At 42.2% G+C, this 22,095-nt stretch overlaps 1 protein-coding gene across 1 annotated transcript in view; it reads right to left on the minus strand.

Annotated features, from left to right (window-relative positions):
• lztr1 (leucine zipper like post translational regulator 1) overlaps positions 1–22,095 on the minus strand; it is a 109,700-nt gene that overhangs the window by 69,469 nt on the left and 18,136 nt on the right. The window contains exons 3-7 of the mRNA XM_078553919.1: positions 17,047–17,103; positions 16,062–16,141; positions 14,481–14,589; positions 13,457–13,540; positions 8,285–8,342 (exon numbers count right to left, since the gene is read on the minus strand). Of these exons, the coding sequence (XP_078410045.1) occupies positions 8,285–8,342; positions 13,457–13,540; positions 14,481–14,589; positions 16,062–16,141; positions 17,047–17,103 (388 nt within the window). The remainder of the gene's footprint in view (positions 1–8,284; positions 8,343–13,456; positions 13,541–14,480; positions 14,590–16,061; positions 16,142–17,046; positions 17,104–22,095) is intronic.

Here is a 22,095-nt window from a genome sequence, read left to right on the forward strand (position 1 = left end):
ACACAAAATTATGACTCATTGGGTTGGAGGTAATATATTAGCATGGATTGAGAATTGGTCAATGGGCAGAAAATAGAGTAAGAATAAACAGGACATTTCTGGGTTGTCAAGCTGTAACTAATGGAGTACCGCAAGGATCAGTACTTAGGCCTCAGCTATTTACAACCTACACTAGAGATTTAGATGAGGGTACTCAGCATAATGTGCCAAAGCTTTCTGATGATATCAAGTTAGGTGGGAAAGTAAATGGTGAGGCGAGGCTGCAGAAGGATAGAATAGGTTGAGTGAGTGGGCAAAAAACATGACAGATGGAATACAATGTGGACAATTGCGAAGTTATCCACTTTGGTAGGAAAAATAAAAGTCACAGTCATAGAGGTCTACAGCACAGAAAAAGGCCCTTTGTCCCATCGAGTCTGCACCAGTCAAACAAGTACCTAACTATTTTAATCCCATTTTCCAGCACTAGGCCCATAGCCTTGTATGCCATGGCATCGCAAGTGCACATCCAAATACTTCTTAAATGTTATGAGGGTTTCTGCCTCTACCACCCTTTCAGGCAGTGGGTTCCAGATTCCCACCACCCTCTGTGTGAAAAAATTCTTCCTCACATCCCCTCTAAGCCTCCTGCCCCTTACCTTAAATCTATGCCCCGTGGATCCCTCCACCAAGGGGAAAAGTTCCTTCATGTCTACCCTATCTATGCCCCTCATAATTTTATACACCTCAATCATGTTCCAAGGAAAATAACCCCAGTCTATCCAATCTCTCCTCACAACTAAAACTCTCCAGCCCAGGCAACATCCTGGTAAATCTCCTCTGCATGCTCTCTAGTGCAATCACATCCTTCCTATAATGCGGATTCCAGAACTGCATGCAATACTCTAGCTGTGGCCTAACCAGCGTTTTATACAGTTCCAGCATAACCTCCCTGCTCTTATATTCTATGCCCCGGCTAATAAAAGCAAGTACTCCATATGCCTTCTTAACCACTTTATCTACCTGTCCCGTTACCTTAAGAGACTGGTGGACATACACACCAAGGTCCCTCTGATCCTCGGTACTTCCCAGGGTCCTACCATTCATCGTGTTTTCCCCTGCCTTGTTCTGCCCAAGTGCATCACCTCACACTTATCCAGATTAAATTCCATTTGCCACTGATCAGCCCATCTATATCCTCCTGTAATCTAAGGCTATCCTCCTCACTATTTACCACCCCAACAATTTTCGTGTCATCCGCGAACTTACTGATCAACCCTCCTACATTCAAGTCTAAATCGTTTATATATGCCACAAACAGCAAGGGATCCAACACCGATCACTGTGGAACCCCACTGGACACAGACATCCAGTCACAAAATACCCCTCGACCATCACCCTCTGCTTCCTGCCACTCAGCCAATTCTGGATCCAATTTGCCAAAGTGCCTTGGATCCCAGGGGCTCTGACCTTTGTTATCAGTCTCCCATGCGAGACCTTATCAAAAGCCTTGTTGAAGTCCAAGTAGACTACATCAAATGCATTGCCCTCATCTACACACCTGGTCACCTCTCCAAAAAATTCAATCAAATTGGTCAGATATGACCTCTCCTTAACAAAACCATGTTGACTGTCCTTGATCAATCCCTGCCTCTCCAAGTGTAGATTAATTCTGTCCCTCAGAATTGTTTCCAATAGTTTCCCCACCACTGAGGTTAGACTGACTGGGCTGTAGTTCCCTGGTTTGTCCCTTCCTCCCTTCTTGAGTAACGGTACCACATTGGCTGTCCTCCAGTCGTCTAGCACCTCTCCTGTGGCCAGAAAGATATTGAAAATTATTGCCAGCACCCCTGCTATCTCTTCCCTTGCCTCATTCAACAGCCTGGGATACATTTCATCCGGGCCTGGAGATTTATCTGCTTTTAAGCCTGCCAGACCACTTAGAACCTCCTCCCTTTCTATCCTAATTTCTTTACTTATATCACAGTCCTTCTGCCTGATTTCCATACCCACGTCGTCCCTCTCACTTGTGAACACTGACACAAAGTATTCATTTAGAACCCTACCTATGTCTTCTGGCTCTACACACAAATTACCACTATGGTCCTTAATGGGCCCTACTCTTTTCCTAGTCATCCTCTTACTCTTAATGTACTTGTAAAATAACTTTGGATTTTCCTTTATTTTGCCTGCCAATGTTTTTGCATGCCCCCTTTTTGCTCTCCTAATTTCCTTTTTAAGTTCCCCCTTACACATTCTATGCTCCTCTAGGGCTTCCGCTGTGTTGAGCCCTCGGTATCTAAAAATAGCTGAATAGTTTGAACAGCGAGAGAAATGCTTTCATTCAGAGTGAGCTGAGCGTCCTTGTACATGAATCACAGAAAGATAACATGCAGGTACAGCATTCAATTAGGAAAACAAGAAATATGTTAACTTTGGTGCAAAAGAATTGGTGTACAAGCGTAAACGAGTCTAGCTAATTATACAGAGCATTGGTGCGGCCACACTTGGAGAACTTTGTGCAGTTTTGGTCTCCTTACCTAAGGAAGGAAATACTTGCACTAGAGGATGTGTAACTAAGGTTTCCTGGGATGAGGGGATTGGGCTATGTGGAAAGATTGAGCAGAATAGTTTAGAAGAATGAGAAGTGATCTAAAATTGAAGCACATAAGATCCTTATTTATTCTTTCATGGGATGTGGACATTGCTGGCAAGATCAGCATTTGTTGCCCTTTTGTCCTTGAACTGAGGGCAGTTAAGAGTCAACCACTTTGCTATGGTAAGGGTGACAGATTTCCTTCCCTAAAGGACATTAGTAAATCAGATGGTGTTTTTACAACCATCCATGATAGTTTCATGGTCACTATGACTGAGACGAGCTTTCAATTCCGGATTTATTATATGAATTTAAATTCCACCAGCTGCGGGGGGATTTGAACCCATGTCCCCAAATCATTAGCTCGGATCTCTGGATTACTAGTCCAGTGACATTACCATTATGCCACTGCCCATTGAGGCTTGGCAGGGAGATACAGAGAAAATGTTTCTCCTGGCTGGGGAATCTAGAACACAGGGGTTACAGTTTCAGAATAGGAGGTTGGCCATTTAGGACTGAAATGAGGAGAAACTTCTTCACTCAAAGGATTATGAATCTTTGGAACTCTCTATCCCAGAGGGCTGTGGATGCTCAGTCTTTGAGTATATTCAAGACAGAGGTTGATAGATATTGGGTACTAAAGAAATAAAGGGATTTGGCGATAGTGCAGGAAGATGGAGTTGACACAGATCAGCCTTGATCTTGTTGAAAGGTGCAGCAGTCTTGAAGAGCTAAGTGGGATACTTTAGCTCTTATTTTTCACATTCTTATGCACAAGATGGAGCAATCCCAGTACTAGATAAGGAGGTTTCCTCTGTAAGACAACTATCTGTCATGTTTTGAGGAGGACTTTTCAGTAACTGCATTAGTAGTTCCTCTGAATCCTGTATGGTGTAGAACCTCTCTGGTGCCAGAGTAAAGAACATCACAAAGGATGCAGAACACTGATGGGACCAGCCTAAGCTGAGGTCCATGTGGTAATCAATGACATAGGTAAGAAAAGGGGTGAGGTACCACCGGTCAGATTTTCAGGAGCTAGGGAGGAAGTTAAAAAGCAGGACCTAAAGAGATAGTTATCTCAGGATTACTTCCAGCACCACACGTCAGTGCAAACAGGAATAGGAGGACAAAACACATTGACGCATTGCTGCAGCCATGGTACAGGAGAGTGGGCTTCAGATTCCTGTGGCATTAAGACCAGTTCTAGGGCAGGAGAGACCTGTTCAAGATGGACGGGTTGCACCCTAAGAGGGCAGGCCTCATTCTTCGCAGCGAGGTTAACTGGTGCTGTGGGGTAGGGTTTAAACTAATTTGGCAGGGGAATGGGAATTAAGATTAAACATCTGACAGGAGAAACAAGGTGCAAAGAAGATTGGGAGGCACTAGTAGCACTAGAATGAAGAATAGCTCAGAAATAGGAGTGATAAGACAGTGGACAAATGTGAGGCAGCCTAAGATGGATGTCGAGTGCAGGTGGGTAAATAAGGTTGGTGAGCTGCAGGCACAAATGATAATTTGTGACTCTGATATAGCAGCAATAACAGAGACTGGGCTCAAAAAAGGAATGATTGGGAACTTAATGTTCCTGACTACAAGCTATACAGGAAAGATGGGGAAGGAAAAGGAATGGGGTGTGGAGTGTGGGGTGGGGGCAAGGCAATATTGATCAAAGATTCCGAAATATCACTGAAGAGAGATGATTTAGTGGAGGTGCCATAGACAGAATCTATCTGTCTAGAATTAACAATAGGTGAGGTATTATACTACCGGATGTATGCTGTAACCCATCAAACAAAGGGTTGGAGATGGACGAGCAACTTTCTAGGCTAATTATAGAAAGATGCAATGAGAATGAGAACAGAATAATGATAACGGTGGACTTCAATTATCCAAATGTAGACTGGGACAGGAACAGTTAAAACCAGAGAGGGCAAAATTCTTGACATGTGTTAAGAAACGTTCTTAATCAATGTGTTTCCAACTCAACAAGGAAGAGAGTAGTGATGGATCTAGTTCAGGGGAATGAAGTGGGGAATGTGTCACACAATTCAGTGGGGAGAAGTTAGGAACAGTGATATCAGCAGGTTTAGAATTGCTATGGGAAAGGTAAAGGACATTCAAGCGTAAAAATTGTTCACTGGAGAAGGGCTAATTTCAAGAGTTAAAAAAGGATCTGGCCCCAGGTGGATTTGAATCAAAAATTGGTAGGTAACTGCGCAATGGGGGAACCTTTAAAAAGACAGTTCAGGTAGAGAGTAGACACAAAGGGTAAAAGAAGTGTATTCAAAGCTAGACTAAAAATATGGAGATAGTCATTTGGCAGTACAGAACTTGAGTATTGCTGAAAAAAGACTCATGTCTAAGCTTTTTGTCTAACACTCATTGGGACACTCACAAGAATACCAATATAAGGGGGAAAACAACAACTTAATATTGTCAGTCGGGCTCACCATGTGGCATATTTGCATGTACTGGAAGCTATATATATTAATACACAGGGCTCTGCTCTTTGCAGACAGAAAGAACATGTACATACATTGTGCCTGTTTCAGCTAAGCAAAATAAGTGACAGCTATTCACTGACTCATTCCTCAAGGCAATGCCTTGCCAAATCAGGATAAAGCTGCCTGGTTTAAATTTCAAACAATGCTTGGCAGTTAACTGTCAGTCACCATCAGCGGTGCATTCTCCATGGTAATGCCACTTGCGAACCAATCAGCGTTCTTTTCACATGCAGTATGAGTTATTGTTTTCTCTCTTATATTGATATTCTTGTAAATGTCCTGGTGAATGCAGGACGAAAAGCTTAGACATGTCTCTTTTTTTCACCAAAAATATGGAGACTAAAATGAAACAGAAAAAGCTTATGGTAGATGTATGCTTGATAATGCAATAAAGAATCAAAATGAACACAAATTGCAGATGAGATCTAAAATAGGGAATAAGAGGGATAAAGAGAGAGTATGAGAATAGGTTAACATAAAAGGGAACCAAAAAGTCCTTTATAAATACATAAATAATAAAAAGGTAATCAAAAGAAGAGTGGGATGACATGGGACCAAAAAGGAAATATTCTTGCAAATGCAGAGGGCAAGGCTGAGTACTAAACGAGTACTTTGCCCCTGTCTTCACTATAGCAGAGAATGCTCCCAATGCAGCAATAAAAAGGGAGGTTTGTAGCAAAAATGGATAGATTTAAAAATTAGATTAAGAGGTAATGAAAACGTTGGCAGTGCTCAAACTAGAAAAGTCACTAGATCCATTTGGTTGATCCTAGGCTGCTGAAGGAAGCAAGCATAGAAACTGCAGAGACTCTGGCCACAATCTTCTAATCCTCCTTGAATATGGGAGTGGTGGTCTGGGGATTGAATAACTGCAAATGTTGCACTCCTGTTTAAAAAAGGCAGAGGGATAAACCTAGCAACTACAGACCAATCAGCCAACTTCAGTGGTAGGGAAACCTCTAGAGACAATAATCCAGGACAAAATTAATTGGGCTAATTAATAGAAGTGTTACAGAGTTATAGAGGCATACAGCACAGAAGGAGACAATTGAGTCCATGCCGGCTTTCCATAGAGCAATCCAGTCAGTCCCATTTCCCTGCTTTATCCCTGTAGCTCTGCAAGTTTACTTCCTCCAAGTGCCGATTCAATTTTGACCAACTTGATGGAGTTCTTTGAAGAAGTAATGGAGAAGGTAAGTGCAGAGCAGTTGTCTGCATATCTATATGGACTTCCAAAATGTGTTTGACAAAGTAACATAATACTCGTAAAAAATTAAAATCCATGAGATTAAAAATAATGGCACCATTGATATAAAATTGGCTACAAGATAGAAAACAGAGAATAGTGATGAATGCTTGTTGTACATAACGGAGGGAAGTATACAATAGTGTTTTCCAGGGTTCGTTATTAGGATCACAATTCTTATTGATATATATTAATGACCTGAATTTGGGTGCACAAGGCATAATGTCAAAGCTTGCAGATGACACAATACTCAAATGTAGTAAACAATGATTACAGGAGGACATAGGCTGATGAAATGGGCGGACACCAGGCAGATGAAATTTAATGTAGGAAGGATGAGGAAGGGCAATATAAATTGAATGGTACGATGTTAAACAAGGTGTAGGAACAGAGAGATCTGAAGGTCTATATATACAAATCTTTGAGAATGGCAAGGCAAGCTGGGAAGATTATTCAAAAACATACGGGATCCTTCATTTTATTAATAGAAGAGTACTGAAACCAGGAAGTTATGGGAAACCTTTATAAAGCACTGGTTAGGCCTCAGCTGGCATATGGTGTTCAATTTTGCGTAACACACTTTAGGGAAGATATTAAAGTCATCGTGAGGGTGCAGAAGAGATTTACTAGAATGGTACCAGGGATGAAGGACTCCCAATTACATGTGTTAATTGTGTTAATTATGCAAGTGGAAGGCATAAATTAGGGTTTTACTCGTACATGTAAAGAGACTCTTACTGAAACTGTAAAGGATTAAGTTAGGAGTTATATACTTGTAACATTTCACTCTGTGAACAAATATAAGACTGAGTAAAGATTGACTCCAGTATCATCCTTCACCAACTGGCTTTCTGGAATAGAACAATATGGACAGGCTGGAGAAGCTGATGGTGTCCTATTTAAAGAACAATAAGAGCTATGACAATGATGTTAAAATCATGAACAGCTTTGGTACAGAAAATAAGGAGAAACTTTTCCTAGTTGCAGAAGGGTCAGTGATCAGAGGTCACAGATTTAAGATGAAAGGGGATAAGATCTACAATTGACATCACTGGTTTTTTTTATAAAACACAGCAAAATAGTTGTGATCTGGAATGAATTGCCTGAAAGGGTGGTCAAAACAGCTTCAATAGTAACATTTAAAAGGCAATTGAATAAATACTCGAAGGGATTTCTTTTTTAAACAAGGCTATGGAGAGACACAGGGAGTGGGACGAATGAGCTAGATCTTTCAGAAAGCCAACATATGGGGTGAATGCCCTCCTTCTGTGCTGTATCATTCTACAGTTAATTTTTCTTTATGCTATTGTGTTATAGATTTCCACTGGGCTGTATGAACATGTTCCCTAACAACATCTGGACACAGCTTCTCTTAAGCCAGATGTTTGATGTTTGATAGCTAGGAAGTGAAAAAGCAAACAGTTCTGCAGTCTACTGGAAAGTAAGAGACTGCAGCAGTGGAGTAGCTCAGATTCCGTATGATTTTCCCTGGGATTAAACAGTCTGTCCACACTCTTGGCTAACATGAAAAATGTCACACAGTAAAGGTATTCAACAGCAGCTATTGTCCACGGCAAATGCCAACAAACACCTGTTCTTCCACGTAGAAGGAAAGGATGGAAAAAAAGTATGTGGGAATTCATTATTTCAGAAAGCTTGCTTATGACATGTCTTCCAAAAGCAAATTGATGTTGAAAGCCTGCTCGATTCGACCTTAGCATTGGTCAGTCTTCGTGGTAAAACAATGTGTGTACATTTGCTTTCAAATATCATCAATATACTCCCATATAAAGGTACCAGATACATCACAGTTCCTCCCCAGTTGCAAAAGGGCAAGAAATTTATTTCAAAATCAAACACAATAATATTCTATGGAGTTCACTGTATTGAGCCTTTTGTTCTCAAACCTTTTTAAAAATGATTTTAATTCCATTCAATTGCTGCATTGCAACTTCTTACCTCATCCCAGCATGCCATCTCTCTATCCTGGAGGCCAATGGTCCACATGTCATTCAGCCTGAGGGTATTAAAGAAAAAAAGTAGATTTCATTGTTGACAGTCCAATTAACGTGCCTTGTCAATCTAAAATATGCTTCAAGCATCATTGCATCAACCATTAGTTTGAGTATAAAGTCAGAAACACAATTTATTAGAATTAAAAAAGACAAATTTAAGATTTGGAAGCACCATTCAAAATGGACAAGTGCAAATTAAATATCCCCAAGAAAATGAAGACCCCAAAATGAATAGGGCAATTACAATGGGAATGAAAAATAAACTGAACACAGTATGTAGGAAAAAAAGGTTTCACAAATTATGGGTGAAACACGGGACTGCCAAAACAGATTAATAAACAATGTTTAAGTAGCAGTAAAGTTCCTAAGAGATGAATATAGCAAAAAAAGTTGGGTCAAAAAAGAATAGTAAGGTTATTTGTCAGATGTGGAAAATCACTCTGGACTTGAGTCCTGCATTCAATACTTGGAGCCCTGTTTCTCACAAAAATGATCTACATACTGAAATCAACTGTAATATTTTTGATATAAAAACAAAGAATGTTGGAAACACTCAGCAGGTCAGGGACCAATTGTGGAGAAAAGAAGGTAGGGTTAACACACGATGAAGGGTCCTCAACCCAAAATATTAACCCTGTCCCTCCTCTCTTCACAGGTGCTACCTGACCTAATGAGTGTTTCCTGCAAACTCTGTTTTTTTATATAGGTTTTCTAGCATTTGCAGTTACTTTACTTTCTTGTTTTATCATCACATTTGCTGGTGAAGACATTGATCAAAAGATCTATTTGAATTCTGATATTTTGAGCGAGAACAGTGGTGTTGATTCATGCACGTTAGGCTAAAGCTGCATGCTTCACTGGTCAGATCACACATGGGAGTACTGTGTTTAGCTCTGGTCACCATGCCAAAGAAAGCACAGGCATTGAGAAGACTGATTCTAAGTGTGAGGGAAATGATATGAGAAAGATTACGTGAATAAAAGGCGGTTAAGGAGGCAGAAGGAATCTTAGGGTGTATTAAGTGATCAGCAAAATAAAGCCAGGATATTACCTCAAAAGCAGACAGGAAAGCTGGAGCTGGAGAGTACTCAAGTTGGTTAAAGTAAATGTAAAACAGATATATTAGGAAGAATTCCTTACTCAGGCAAGTAAAAGTTTGGAATAGTCTTCCAGATACCAGAAAAAACATTCAGGATGTTCAAAGGGCAATTGAATCTCAATGAGAATGTTTACGAGAGGGATTAGTTTTTCCTATCTTGACTTTTTAAAATGTTCTTGTGTACAAAGAACTCCAAGGGTTTTCAGTGCCTTCAGATACCCAAATAAAAAAAAGAGACTGCTTGCCGGGCAGCCAGACTACTCTACAGTCTTCATTGGCAATTTAAGGGACAGTCATACTGGAGGCAGGAGGGAGCGGAAGCCAGAATCAGGAAGCAAATACACTAACATTTCATTCTTTTACACTCTGTTGTGTATCAAAATGTTCAAGAGAGCCAATAATTGTTCATCTACTCAAAAAACAGCCTTTTCTCATAAATAAGACAGGCCTAGCTTCCGAACAGCCACTGCATCATTAGTGTGCTGCTCTTGCTCTACCATTTTCCACTTTACTACATCTTCTGGACTTTGGATGCTTCATGGCTAGGGATGAATGGGAAGAATCACTGCACGAATATTAGCACTGGTATAGGTCAGTGTAACACGGCACTCAGACCAAGACACATCATACAGGTGAACCTGCAATAATTAGCATCTTTTGAATTTCTATACTCTGCTTAATCTCTAGGCTGGAAGAGCGCCGATGCAAAAACCAAGGAATATATACAATAAAACTGGGAGCTGTTGAAACACTGAAAGCAAGTGCTGATGAGGCAGGCCACTTGATCCATTTCACTCACTCTTCCATAAAAATTATTTCCAGCACTAACTGCTGCATCTGTATGAATAACCCCACCGTTTTGCCCCTGGAATGAGAAGCATTTCCTGACATCAGCACTGAACATGTCTCTTACCTGTTTGTCATTGTGCTGTAAATCAAGTGCTCTGGATTAAGCTTTTTTAATCCACTCGGTAATTTATATACTTCTTTAAGGGTACCTTTTTATCCACCCCCTTTCAAAGCTTTTATTTTTTGCTTGCTTCTCTCACAACTCAATTCTTTGACACTAGGAATCAGCCTAAAAGCCCATCATTTCACTGCTTCCAGGGGACTGGCTGTTACCCTTCTGAGTCAAGTAACACTAGCAATCTTGATTTTTTTTATTTGGTCATGGAATGTGGCTATCACTGGCAAGGCCAGCATTTATGCCCAGCCCTAACTGCACTTGATAATTGCCCTCGAGAGGGTGGGGGAGAGCAATTTTCTTGAATCGCTACAGCCCATGTGGCATAGGTACAGACTGGGAAGGGAGTTCCATGATTTTGATCCAGTGACAGTGAAGGAATGGTAATATAGTTCCAAGTCAGGATGGTGTGTGACTTCAAGGGAAACCTAAAGATGGTGATGTTGCCATGTGTTTACTCCATCTGGGAAAGATGTCCAACCTATGCCGTCTTCAATCCAAAACCCTTCAATCGCTCCAAACTCAGTCAATGAGCTTCAGTATGCAGGTGACGCTTGTATGCGAGCTCATTCGGCAACTAAGTTCCAGATCATTATTGACTCCTTCTCCAACATGTATGAGAAAATGAGCCTTTCACTAAACACCTGGAAAACTAAGATCCTCTTCCAACCTGCTCCGACAGTACAACATCTCCTCTAATTGACTAAGATCAACGGCGAGATCCTGGAAAATGTGGGTAAATTTTTTGTATTTTGGGAACCTCCTCTCAACAAAGGCAAAAATAGATGACAAAATTCATCATCGCCTTTATCTGCCAGCTCAGCCTTCGTTCAACTGAAGAAAAGAGCACTTGAGGATCACAAATCCGAGATGAAGGTCATAGTTTATCGGGCAGCAATGATCCCTGCATGCCTATACGTTTCAGAGACTTGGACAACCTACAGCAGGCACCTCAAAGCACTGGAGATGTACCAGCAGCAGTGCCTTCACAAAATCCTCCAAAGCCGGTGGCAAGAAAGGCGGTCAAACAGCAGTGTCCTCTCCCAAGCCAACATGCCCAGCAGCAAGGCCCTAATCACTCAAAACCAGCTCCGCTGGGTGGGACACGTCGTTAGTATGCCTGACACCAGACTTCTGAAGCAATATTCTATTCAGAACTCGGTTGTGCAGGAGACTCCCAGGAAGACGGCAGAAACGCTTTAGGGATGTCCTCAAAGATTCCCTGAAGGGGATAAACATCCCCACCAACTCATGGGAGACCCTTGGCTTGCGACCGACCAAAGACCTGAATACCTTCATTAAGGAAGGCAGCAAACAAAGACATTTTATCAGGAACTTGCAGAGACTAAGCCAAGGCATCAGAGAGAACGTGCAAACCTCCAAATAACTAATCTCCCCAATCCTTCAAGCACCACCTGCCCCACATGTGGCAGAGTCCACAGGTTGTGCATTGGATTTTATCAGCCATCTTAGAACACATCTAACAGGAGTGGAAGCAAGTTATCCTCAATCCCAAGGGACTGCCTAAGACAGAACAGAAGGAGACTCCCATTTTTCTTTTGGGTGGTAGAGGTGTGGGTTACGAAGACGCTGTCAAAGAAGCCTTTTGAGCTGCTTCAGTGCATCTTGGGGGAGAACCTTTAGCTCGGTGGGCGGGCGTGTGCCTGACTCAACCGAGCATAAAATGACACGTGAAATTTCGGTCGGGGGGGTGTGCGCCGGAGTCAGCAGCACGCCCACCGGAGTCAGCAGCACGTCCACTGACAATTAAAAGGCCTATTAAGGCCATTAAAAAATTAGCTGAGAGAAATTTTTCGCTGACTGCCGGTGAAAAGGCCAAGCGGCCTTTGCAATTTTTAGGAAACCTCATCCACGGGCGGGAGGAGATTTCCAACAGCAAATAAAAATAAAACCAAAATTTTTAAATTTGATTAATAACATGCCCCTGCTCATGTGACTGAGTCACACAAGGGGACATGTTTCATAACATTTTTAAAATCATTATTTGTTATTTTGAAAAATGTTCATCTCGCTAAGGCAGCTCTGTGCCTCAGGGAGCTTTCCCAACACACACACCCGCGCACATGCGCGAAGTTTGTGCTCCTCCCCCGCCGGCAGCGCTGAGCGCTGCTGCTCATGTTTCACGCTAGGTGGGCCTTAATTGGCCCGCCAGCATGAAATTACTGTCCGGACCCGATTGTGGGCAGTGGTCGGCTTCCCAACCGCCCCTGCCGGACTGCCCGACGAGGGAAAAATCCTCCCCTTGTAGATGGAACATACTGCTGTCACTGTGCACCGGTGGTGGAAGGAGTGAACATTTAAAGTGGTAGAATGGGTGCCAATCAAATGGGCTGCTTTGTTCTGGATGGTGCCAGCTTCTTGAGTGTTGTTGGAACTGCACTCATCCAGGCAAGTGGGGAATATTCCATCATGCTCCTGATGTCTTGTAAATGGTGGGCAGGTTTTGGGGAGTCAGGAGGTGAGATACTCACTGCAGAATTCCAACCTTCTGATCTGCTCTTGTAGCCATTGTATTTATATGGTTGGCCTTGTTAAGTTTCTGATCAATTGTGACACCCAGGATGTTGATGGTAATGCTGCTCAATGTCAAGGGTAGAGATGGTCAGATTCTCTCTTGTTGGAGATAGTAATTGCCTGGCACTTGTGTGCCACAATCGTTGCCTTCCACTTATCAGCCGAAGCTTGAATGTTGTCCAGGTCTCTGCATGTGGGCATGAACATCAAGCAAATCTCTGGCAGTCATGTCACATAAATTTTACCAGTTCTCAATTTTCTTCTTAAATCTGCATTGAACAGTCAATCTGGAAATTGAAGGCAATTAGACTATTAAATGAAGTCTGGTTTCAGTCCACACAGTAAATGAAAACCAGGCTGGGTATGGTCCTCACCCAGTTAGCCTTACTACATGGGCTATGGTTGCCTTGATGCCTGGCAAAAAATCCAACACCATTGAATATCTGAGTGCCAATTGCTGGTCAGTGCTTTCACTTAAACTAACAAAATAGCACTTCAAGAAATTGCTCTCACCTTACCTGGCATTACCATCGTAGCCTGCAAAGATCCAGAGTTTGTCACTATAAACCGTGGCTCCATGTGCTGATCTTGCAACAGGCAATCTGCATTAAAAATACATTTTGCAGCTGAAAAATGTCTATATAATAAATGAAAAAAGAGTATGATATATATACATCTATAGATAGATATATATACATTCATTCAGCAATGGACCCTTATTCAATGGGTTACAGCAAATATCCAGTTGAAGAGTAAAGATGGTCTACGAATGAAAGAGGTCCTAACGACTGGGGTACAAGCTGGAATTCTATTTAAGGAGTGAAAATTATGGCATGCAGCTTGAATAAACCATAATAATCACAAACAAAAATACTCATATATATCTGCAGCTTGTCGGTTGCTTTATTCTGACATTGGTGTGTGTCTTATCAGACATTAATGACCAGACTGTTCAATATAATTGATGCCGAATAAATGATTACCATAACATGCATGCTTATTAGGTAATAATCCACAATTAATTGACCAAATACATATTGAAGTAAAAGTTTGTATCTCCCATCTCAAGAGGAGATGCAGGGAGAGATTCAAAGGATAAATCATCCCATAGCACATCAACACTCTTCCCCATTCCTTGTTTTAGTAAAATAGCCTCAGGGAGGCTTGTTTCCCAACCTTCTTGCAGACAAACCTGCATAGTAGGTTGGGGGTAATTAAGAAATGAGAAGACTTAGTAAAGCAAATTTAAATCATTTACACACTACATTTGACAGTTTTCTAAACCTGTCTAATGAAACTAAGTCACCTACTAAATTTAATTAAAATCATTAATTTGTGCATCTGCATATCTGCAGATGACAAGAACCTCAGTCAGTTAAAGGTGAACATTATCTAGAACATAATCCTTGCAGCATGGGAAGGAGGAGCTTCATTGTATCACCTTACCACAAAAACCCTCCCACCCCCACAACTTATATCACAATGCTAAATATTCTTCTTCAGAATTATCAACATGCAGGATAATAAACAGACAAAGCTTACCTGCCCTCTACTTTCCATTCTGTCCACTGGCCTGTGGCAAACTTGTACTCAAACAGATCATTCTTGTTCTGCAAGTTAGAGTTGGAATAAATGTCTCCAGTGTAGCCACCTATACAGGGAAAGGTAACTCAAGATCATTGTTGAACTGCAGTGGTCATAACACAGGCTGCTTCCACCTAGACCAGAAAATTTCCTCCTGTTTTGGACTGCACTTTACTTTTTCAACAATATTTGTTGAATTTACTAGTTTTGGCTCAGTGGTAGCACTCTTGCCTGAGTCAGAAGTTTGAGAGTCGAGATCAACTCCAAAGCCTTGAGGCACATACATTTGTTTGATATTTCAGTGTAGTATGGAAGAGTATTGCACTATCAGAGGTGCCATCTTTCAAATGAAAGATTAAACTGAGGCTCTTTGCCCTATCTAGTGGGTGTAAAAGATCCCATAGTATTATTCGAAGAAGAGCAGGGGAGCTCTCCTGATCAACATTTACCCTCACAGTGTTTCCCTACATTAAAATAGTGACCAAAGTTCCAAAGTGCTTCACTGACTGATACATCCTGAAAGGCACTTTATAAATGGAAGTTATTTAACTATGCAAATCCTTATCTCTTTTACAGGGAGTTAATCTAACTGCAATAAAATAAAAGGAACATGATTTAAAATTGTTTTTCCTGGCAGCAGGTACAGATTATTATTAGGTATTGCAAGGTTTGGTATTGATTTGATAAAAACTCTCAGTAGAGCAAGTGTCTTGTAAGCTTCCCAGTGTGTAAATCTGCTCTCAATACCAATGAGTCAGCTCACTGCCTCATGTTAGGGCTTTGATGCTTACTCAAATGCAGAGAAAAAAAATCTTCAGTCAGGAATCACTACATCAGGAAATTAGTATAAGTGAAGACAAGATTGAGAGTGTCCTGCATTTTCCCACTGATACTTGTTTTGGAAAGAACAAAATACAGCATTTTAAATGGTCTCCCTGGATCCTTATGTTGAAATCAAGACTTGTGCGACCTCCTGTTAGTCTAACTTTCTTACAAAAGGACCTACTGCTTTCAATTCACTGCTGTCATGCATTATAGGTTCATCAAAAATCCTGTCCCAGTTACATAAGAAACATTTTACCAGTAAAGGGGTCAGGCTGCAGTCTACAACTGCAGTATTCCTGGAAGCCTACAATTGTGCAGAACATTTAAATCAGGATCAGAAAACCCAGTTTTGGATGTATTCTCAAATACAAGGAAAATATACGGAAAGAAACAGTAGTCTGCAGGAAAAGGCCGATCATGGTGTAGGAGAGCTGCCAGTATAGGATGTTTTAACAACAATAAAAATTATGTCCCACAATTACTTTCCACAGATCGATGAACACTTTCATTCTCTAAAACTGGGTGGGACATGGGGGAGAAAAGGAAGAGGGATCAATAAAACGGAAGGCCTCAAGATCAGATTAGTGTGATTATTTTCTCCAACTTGAGAACAGTGACCAGATAGATTTAACTATCATAATCTAAACTTAAAGCTGAAGTAAGTCACCCAAGAGCAGAGCTATCCTCAGAAACCTGCCCATTAACATGACTTACCGAACACAAACATGCTGCTTCCATACACAACGGCTGAATGATGGTACCTAGGCGCAGGTGGAGTCCCTGTTGTGAAAGCCCTGACAAAGAAAGCCAGAAACAAATCAAGATTGTTTTCAATAGTACTAAAAATGCTTCTTTAAAATAAAATCGACAAGGATAAAGTTAGTTATACAACAGCCAAGCTCTTGAATTACACACCATGGAATAAAAGTTTGAAACATACTAATAGGTTGCCAGGTATTGATTACTTTCAAGACAAATGACTTGCAATATTCATCAAAAATTGACAGAATCATCAAATGGAAAACGCTGGCAAAAGCCCAGAAATGCAATAACTTCAATTTACTCAAATGCTATAAACCAGTGTCCTGATTATTTGCAGAGAGTGGGCTACCATCATAGTGCATACCAGCAGTGGCCAATTAAGGCTGACTTGACTCCTTAGATAGTACGATTTTGTTTTCCATTATATGCACAATTAAGAGACATTATGGTCCTTAAGTGTCCAACTGAATACAGATTCCAGTTGGCCAAAACACCCTAATCCAGAGACAAGCTTAGTCTTGGTAAAGATCTTATTGCAAAGTAGGATATCACCAATATCCTCGACACATCAACAGAGGAAATAGCGATCCCTTAACTTTGGGCCAGAGGGGGAAAGACAGCGAGGAAGCGACAGATCTATTCAACACCTGGGTATCTGGTGCTGATTGCCAATCCTGAATCACTGGATACATCAGATCTCCTCCTATCCTATGATGTATCCCTACCTTCCCTCAACCTTTCCACATTATGATCGTGGAGACCCCAGCCATTGTGGATTTACTATTTGGAACTCCCTTCCAAAATCCATCTATTCAACCAAATCTTTTGGTCACCCTTCCTGACTGCTCCCTTCTTGTGCCGAATCCATTTCCACACGCCTTGGTCTTTTCTTTTTCATTCAGGGTGTTCTATATATGGATATTGTTGCTGTACAAACCTGCACCAAGAGCAGTCCTTCACATCAAATCTTAACAGGTCATTTAACATGTTCTTTCTGCAGAAAAACAAAAAGAGAGTTGAAAGGTCATTCGACATGGAAGGTCAATTTGCTTTCCTTGAGTTCCACCCCACCCCCCACTTTAAGCAATGTTTTTTGCATGTATCTGAAGGTTTCAGCTATACCTGTGCCGTAACTGCTAAAATCAATGCTGAAATCTGCCAGAGCTGTGCAGCAGTCTACAAATGCCCATTGGGATCTTTACCAAGCTATTCCATTACCAAGTTGGCTTTTATGTTGGCGAGTACTCGCGTTAGAATGCTCATCACCAAGTATTTCAAAATGATGCAAAAAAAAAAGTCTGAAGTGTTCTGAAGTCCTTTACATCCTGTAATATTGGATTATGCTTTGAATTCACATGAATACTCTGTTTGTGTTCTTGTCCTGGATTTTACAGCAATATTAGACAAAAATAAATTGTTACATTTCATCTCAAAGGAGCAGGGCTATTCTAATTAGTCCAGTAGCTAAGCACACTGAAATTTGACATCTTATTTGTGCCAATGAAACAGTCGCCAGCACTAAAAGTTTCTAAAAGCTAATTTAATGCTAGGTTTGAATGGAAACCAAATTGACGGGATGAAATGTTCTTCGCTGGCTATAAAGGGCCTCTTGAGTTTGGGATACACTCAACTCAGCAATTCTGAATAGGTGCAAACTCTTAGGACAATCCATCAAAAATATACAATCTCTTTCAAACAGTACAAAATCACTTACAGCAATGTTGAGAAAGCTTACTATCCAATTATCCCATCCGACAATCCATCAAAAATATACAATCTCTTTCAAACAGTACAAAATCACTTGAAGCAATGTTGAGAAAGCTTACTATCCAATTATCCCATCCTATTGCTCTCCTAGAAGTGATAGGAAGCTTTATTCTACATGCAGCCTATACAATAACTAGTCTGCAAGCATCTGATGATAGCCCAGCAGTTAATGTTCATAACATAGTTAACAAAATCACAGAACTCAGCACATATTTACCTCAGGTTCACAATTTTTACTTTAATAAAGCACATAACTCAGGCAATATAATGTACTTTAATCACTGCTCAATTCTTTATATTCAAATCATCTATTTTGAAAACTGTTGCAACAGCTACCCTGAAGCTCAGCCAGCCCAACCCAGCTCTGTAAGGTACAATGACCGCCACAATACATATCACAGCACCAAATGCTAACCTGCTCATGAGGTTTATAATCATGGTATATTATGTATATATGACTTGACATATGTACGCACTTAAAGATCACCTTTCGTTGTAAAATTTTTCCAATACCTACATGGTGTATGTTTTAAACTATTGGCTCATGTTTCTCAATGGGATTAGTCCTATTATCCCCCACTATCATCATCCTGGGAGTTACCATTGACCAGAAACTAAACTACACCAGCCATATAAATACTATGGCTACAAGAGCAGGTCAGAGGCTAGAAATTCTGCGGTGAGTAACTCACCTCCTGATTCCCCAGAGCCTGTCCACCATCTACAAGCACCAAGTCAGAAATTGGAATACTCTCCAATTGCCTAGATGAGTGCAGCTCCAACAACACTGAAGGAGCTCAACATCAACTAGGTCAAAGCAGCCTGCTTGATTGGCACCTCATCCACTGCCTTAATATTCACTCCCTCCACCACTGACGCATAATGGCAGCAGTGTGTACAATCTACAAGATCCAATGGTGGAAGATGGTGGAATGCAGATGGTGGAATTTGAATTCAATAAAAATCTGGAATTGAAAGTCCAATGATGACCATGAAACCATTGTCGATTGTTGTAAAAACCCATGTGGTTCACTAATTAATGAAGGAAGGAAATCTGTCGTACTTATCTTGTCTGGCCTACATGTGACTCCAGTCCCACAGCAATGTGGTTGATTCTTAAATGCCCTCTGAAATGGCCCAGCAGGCCTAGCAAGCCACTCAGTTGTACAAGACCACAAAGACACAAAAAAGGAGTGAAACCGGACGGACCACCCGGCATCGAACTAGGCACTGGAAACAACAAAGGCAATTGCAGCCCTGTCGACTCTGCAAAGTCCTCCTTACTAACATCTGGGGGCTGGTGCCAACATTGGGAGAGCTGTCTCACAGGATAGTCAAGCAACAGCCTGACATAGACTTCCTCACAGAATCACACCTTACAGATAATGTCCCAGACTCCACCATCACCATCCCTGGGTATGTCCTGTCCCACCGGCAGGACAGACCTAGCAGAGGTGGCGGCACAGTGGTATACAGTTGGGCGGGAGTTGCCCTCGGAGTCCTCAACATCGACTCCGGGCCCCATGAAGTCTCATGCAATCAGGTCAAACATGGGCAAGGAAATTTCCTGCTGATTACCACGTACCGCCCTCCCTCAGCTGATGAATCAGTGCTCCTCCATGTTGAACATCACTTGGAAGAAGCACTGAGGGTGGCAAGGGCGCAGAATGTTCTCTGGGTGGGGGACTTCAATATCCATCACCAAATGTGGCTCGGCAGCACCACTACTGACTGAGCTGGCTGAGTCCTAAATGACATAGCTGCTAGACTGGTTCAGTGGCAGGTGGTGAGGGAACCAACAAGAGGGAAAAACACTCATCCTCACCAACCTACCTGCCGCAGATGCATCTGTCCATGACAGTATCGGTAGGGGTGACCACAGCACAGTCATTGTGGAGATGAAGTCCTGCCTTCACATTGAGGATACCCTCCATTGTGTTGTGTGGCACTACCACTGTGCTAAATGGGATAGATTTCGAACAGATCTAGCAACTCAAGACAGGGCATCCATGAGACGCTGTGGGCCATCAGCAGCAGCAGAATTGTACTCAAACACAATCTGTAACCTCATGGCCCGGCATATCCCCCACTCTACCATTACCATCAAGCCAGGGGATCAGCCCTGGTTCAATGAAGAGTGCAGGAGGGTAAGCCAGGAGCAGTACCAGACTACCTAAAAATGAGATGTCAACCTGGTGAAGCTATAAAACAGGACCACTTGCATGCCAAACAGCATAAACAGCAAGTGATAGACAGAGCTAAGCAATCCAACAACCAACGGATCAGATCTAAGCTCTGCAGTCCTGCCACATCCAGTTGTGGTGGTGGACAATTAAATAACTCACTGGAGGAGGTGACTCCACAAATATCCCCATCCTCAATGATGGAGGAGCCCAGCAAAGCAATGCAAAAGATAAGGCTGAAGCATTCGTGCTGAGTGGATGATCTATCTCGGCCTCCTCTGGAGGTCCCCAGCATCACAGATGCCAGTCTTCAGCTATTTCAATTCACTCCATGTGATATCAAGAAACAGCTGAAGGCACTGGACACTCCAAAGGCTATGGGCCCTGACCACATTCCAGCAATAGTACTGAAGACTTGTGCTCCAGTACTTGCCGCGCCCCTAGCCAAGCTGTTCTAGTACAGCTACAACAATGGCATCTACCTAGCTATGTAGAAAATTGCCCAGGTACGTCCTGCACATAAAAAGCAGGACCAATCCAAACCGGCCAATTACCGCCCCATTAGTCTACTCTCCATCATCAGTAAAGTAATGGAAGAGGTCATCAACAGTGCTATCAAGCGGCACTTGCTTAGCAATAACCTGCTCACTGATGCCCAGTTTCGGTTCCGCCAGGGTCACTCAGCTCCTGACCTCATTACAGTCTTGGTTCAAACATGGACAAAAAAGCTGAACTCCTGAGGTAAGGTGAGAGTGACTGCACTTAAGATCAAGGCAGCATTTGACCGAGAGTGGCATCAAGGAGCCCTAGCAAAACAGGAGCCAATGGGAATCAGGAGGGAAACTTTCTGCTGGTTGGAGTCTTACCTAGCACAAAGGAAGATGGTTGTGGTTGTTGGAGGTCAGTCACCTCAGCTCCAGGACATCACTGCAGGAGTTCCTCAGGGTAGTGTCCTAGGCCCAACCATCTTCAGCTGCTTCATCAATGACCTTCTTTCTATCATAAGGTCAGAAGTGGGGATGTTCACTGATGATTGCACAATGTTCAGCACCATTTGTGACTCCTCAGATACTGAAGCAGTCCATGTCCAAATGCAGCAACACCTGGACAATATACAGGCTTGGGCTGACAAGTGGCAAGTAACATTCGTGCCACACAAGTGTCAGGCAATGACCATCTCCAACAAGAAAGAATCCAACCATCGCCATTTGATGTTCAATGGCATTACCATCACTGAATCTCCCACTATCAACATCCTGGGGGGTTACCATTGATCAGAAACTGAACTGCACTAGCCATATAAATACTGTGGCCACAAGAGCAGGTCAGAGGCTAGGAATCGTGCGACAAGTAACTCACCTCCTGACCTCCCAAAGCCTGTCCACCATCTACAAGGCACAAGTCAGGAGTGTGATGGAATACTCCCCACTTGCCTGGATGAGTGCAGCTCCTACAACACTGAAGAAGCTGGACACCGTCCAGGACAAAGCAGTCCGCTTGATTGGCACCACATCCACAAACATTCACTCCCTCCAGCACCAACGCACAGTAGCACCAGTGTGTACCATCTACAAGATGCACTACAAGAATTCACCAAGGCTCCTTAGACAGCACCTTCCAAATCCACGACGACTACCACCTAGAAGGACAAGGGCAGCAGATAGATGGGAATTCCACCACCTGGAAGTTCCCCTCCAAGTCACTCATCATCCTGACTTGGAAATATATCGCCATTCCTTCACTGTCGCTGGGTCAACATCCTGGAACTCCCTTCCTAACAGCACTGTGGGTGTCTCTACACCACATGGACTGCAGCGGTTCAAGAAGGCAGCTCACCACCACCTTATCAAGGGTAACTAGGGATGGGCAATAAATACTGGCCCAGCCAGCGAAGCCCACATCCTGTGAATGAATAAAAAAAATCATTGCAGTACCTTCCAAACCCATGACCTCTGCCAGATGCACGGGAACACCACCAGCTGCAAGTTCCCCTCCAAGCAACTCACCATCCTGACTTGGAAATATATTGCTGTTCC

Source organism: Cetorhinus maximus, chromosome 12 (genome assembly GCF_964194155.1).
Source record: "Cetorhinus maximus chromosome 12, sCetMax3.hap1.1, whole genome shotgun sequence".
Lineage (NCBI taxonomy): Eukaryota > Metazoa > Chordata > Chondrichthyes > Lamniformes > Cetorhinidae > Cetorhinus > Cetorhinus maximus.